This window comes from Colobus angolensis, unplaced genomic scaffold (genome assembly GCF_000951035.1).
Source record: "Colobus angolensis palliatus isolate OR3802 unplaced genomic scaffold, Cang.pa_1.0 Scaffold426, whole genome shotgun sequence".
In the NCBI taxonomy this organism is placed as follows: domain Eukaryota; kingdom Metazoa; phylum Chordata; class Mammalia; order Primates; family Cercopithecidae; genus Colobus; species Colobus angolensis.
Genome location: NW_012117666.1, coordinates 833,608 through 835,638, shown reverse-complemented (window position 1 = coordinate 835,638; position 2,031 = coordinate 833,608). Strand labels below are relative to the sequence as shown.

The following is a 2,031-nucleotide window of genomic DNA, read 5'->3' as shown; positions in this document are numbered from 1 at the left end:
ACAAAACAAAACAAAAAAAAAACCACAATTCAGAAATGTACTGAAATCAGATTTGCAGGAAACATGTTTTAAGGTTTTTTCCGGGACTACTGGAGGCGGAGCTTGCAGTGAGCCGAGATCGCGCCACTGCACTCCAGCCTGGGCAAAAGAGTGAGACTCCGTCTCAAAAAAGAGAAAAAAAATGAAACTCTCTACAAAACAAAACAAAAAAAAACCACAATTCAGAAATGTACTGAAATCAGATTTGCAGGAAACATGTTTTAAGGTTTTTTCCGGGACTACTGGAGTGACCAAAAAAAAAAAGGCACCTGTTAAAATGACGCCCACATCAGGCGTCCAACCAAGACCAGAACATGGTGTGTACATGTCACTAGCGTTTCCGCACAGGCCGCTTCCGCTTCAACCTTGGCTGGGGTTTGTAGATTCTGTTCGGGTCACAGTTGAGCTTGTGGATGGTTTTCTTATGGCAGACAATGTGCACTAGTTTTAGGTTCTCTGAGGTAAACAGCAGGCCATAAAAATACTCCCAGTCCACTTCTCTTCCATCTTGTTCCTTAATTGCTTCCACCAGTGTAGGAATGACGGTGCGTTTCTTTTCTATTCTGCAAAGTAATGTTAGAAACATCATTTTCTGTGGTCACGGTGCCCCAGGCAACAGGTCACAGCAGCGCACTGCAGTCACAACTCTTCCCAAATTCCCCTAAGTGCCATCACGGACACGCAGCCGAGCCAGCTGGCCAGGTCTGTCGAGCAGAGCCTGATGCAAGCAGCCTTGCTCATGTTACTTTTTAAAACTTGACTTGTGGCCAGGCATGGTGGCTCACGCCTGTAATCCCAACACTTTGGGAGGCCAAGGCGGGCAGATCACTTGAGGTCAGGAGTTCGAGACCAGCTTGGCCAACATAGTGAAACTCCATCTCTACTAAAAATACACAAAATTGGCTGGGCGTGGTGGTGGGCACCTGTAATCCCAGCTACTTGGGAGGCTGAGGCAGGAGAATCACTTGAACCCTGGCGGTGGAGGTTGCAGTGAGCCAAGATCATGCCACTGCATTCCAGCCTGGGCAACAAAAGCAAAACATCACCTTAAAAAAAAAAAAAAAAAAAGACTTGTGTCACTGTTCAGAATACTGAAAAGTACGTGGAAAATAAAGGGGGTCAACCACCTTCCCATCACTTACAGTCACCCACCATCAACAACTGGCTTAACTGATTCCATGTTTCATCCACATATAGATTTACCCTCCAAAAAATTACATGATAGGACATGAAATTTTTACAAACAGAGCCTTACAAAGGAAGCTGAAGTCACTTTTGATCCCACTTGTAATCTCATGTCCCTCCTTCCCCTCACAGGTAATCACTATTAAGGGTTTGCTATTGATTTTTCCAATCCTAATCTTATGCCATTATACACATATATGTGTGTCTGTTTAAAAAACTACATGAGGCCAGGCACAGTGGCTCACACCTGTAATCCCAGCACTTTGGGAGGCTGAGGCGGGCGGATCACCTGAGGTCAGGAGTTCAAGACCAGCCTAGCCAAGATGGCAAAACATCATCTCTACTAAAAATACAAAAATTAGCTGGGCATGCTAATGCGTGCCTGTAATCCCAGCTGCCCAGGAGGCTGAAGCAGGAGAACTGCTTGAACCCTGGAGGCAGACGTTGCAGAGAGCAGCGATTGTGCCACCGCACTCCAGCCTGGGCAACAGAGTGAGATTCTGTCTGGGAAAAAGAAAACAAAAAACTACATGAGGCTACATGCAGTGGCTCACGTCCGTAATTCTAACACTTTGAGAGGCTGAGGTGGGCAATCGCTTGAGGCCAGGAGTTTGAGATCTGCCTGGCCAACATGGTGAAACCCCGCTTCTACAAAAAATACAAAAAAATTAGCCAGGCATCGTGGCGCATACCTGTAATCCCAGCTACTACTCAGGAGGCTGAGGCATGAAAATTGCTTGAACCTGGGAGGCAGAGGTTGCAGTGAGCCAAGATCATGCCACTGCATTCTAGCCCGGTTAGAGCAAG

General features: G+C 46.5%; 1 protein-coding gene across 1 annotated transcript in view; it reads right to left on the bottom strand.

Moving 5' to 3' along the window:
- Positions 1 to 208: 208 nt before the first annotated feature.
- Positions 209 to 2,031, bottom strand: part of DFFB (DNA fragmentation factor, 40kDa, beta polypeptide (caspase-activated DNase)) — a 29,881-nt gene continuing 28,058 nt past the window's right edge. Inside the window, exon 8 of the mRNA XM_011956854.1 lies at positions 209 to 602. Coding sequence (XP_011812244.1) covers positions 371 to 602 — 232 coding nt within the window. The 3' untranslated portion in view covers positions 209 to 370. The remainder of the gene's footprint in view (positions 603 to 2,031) is intronic.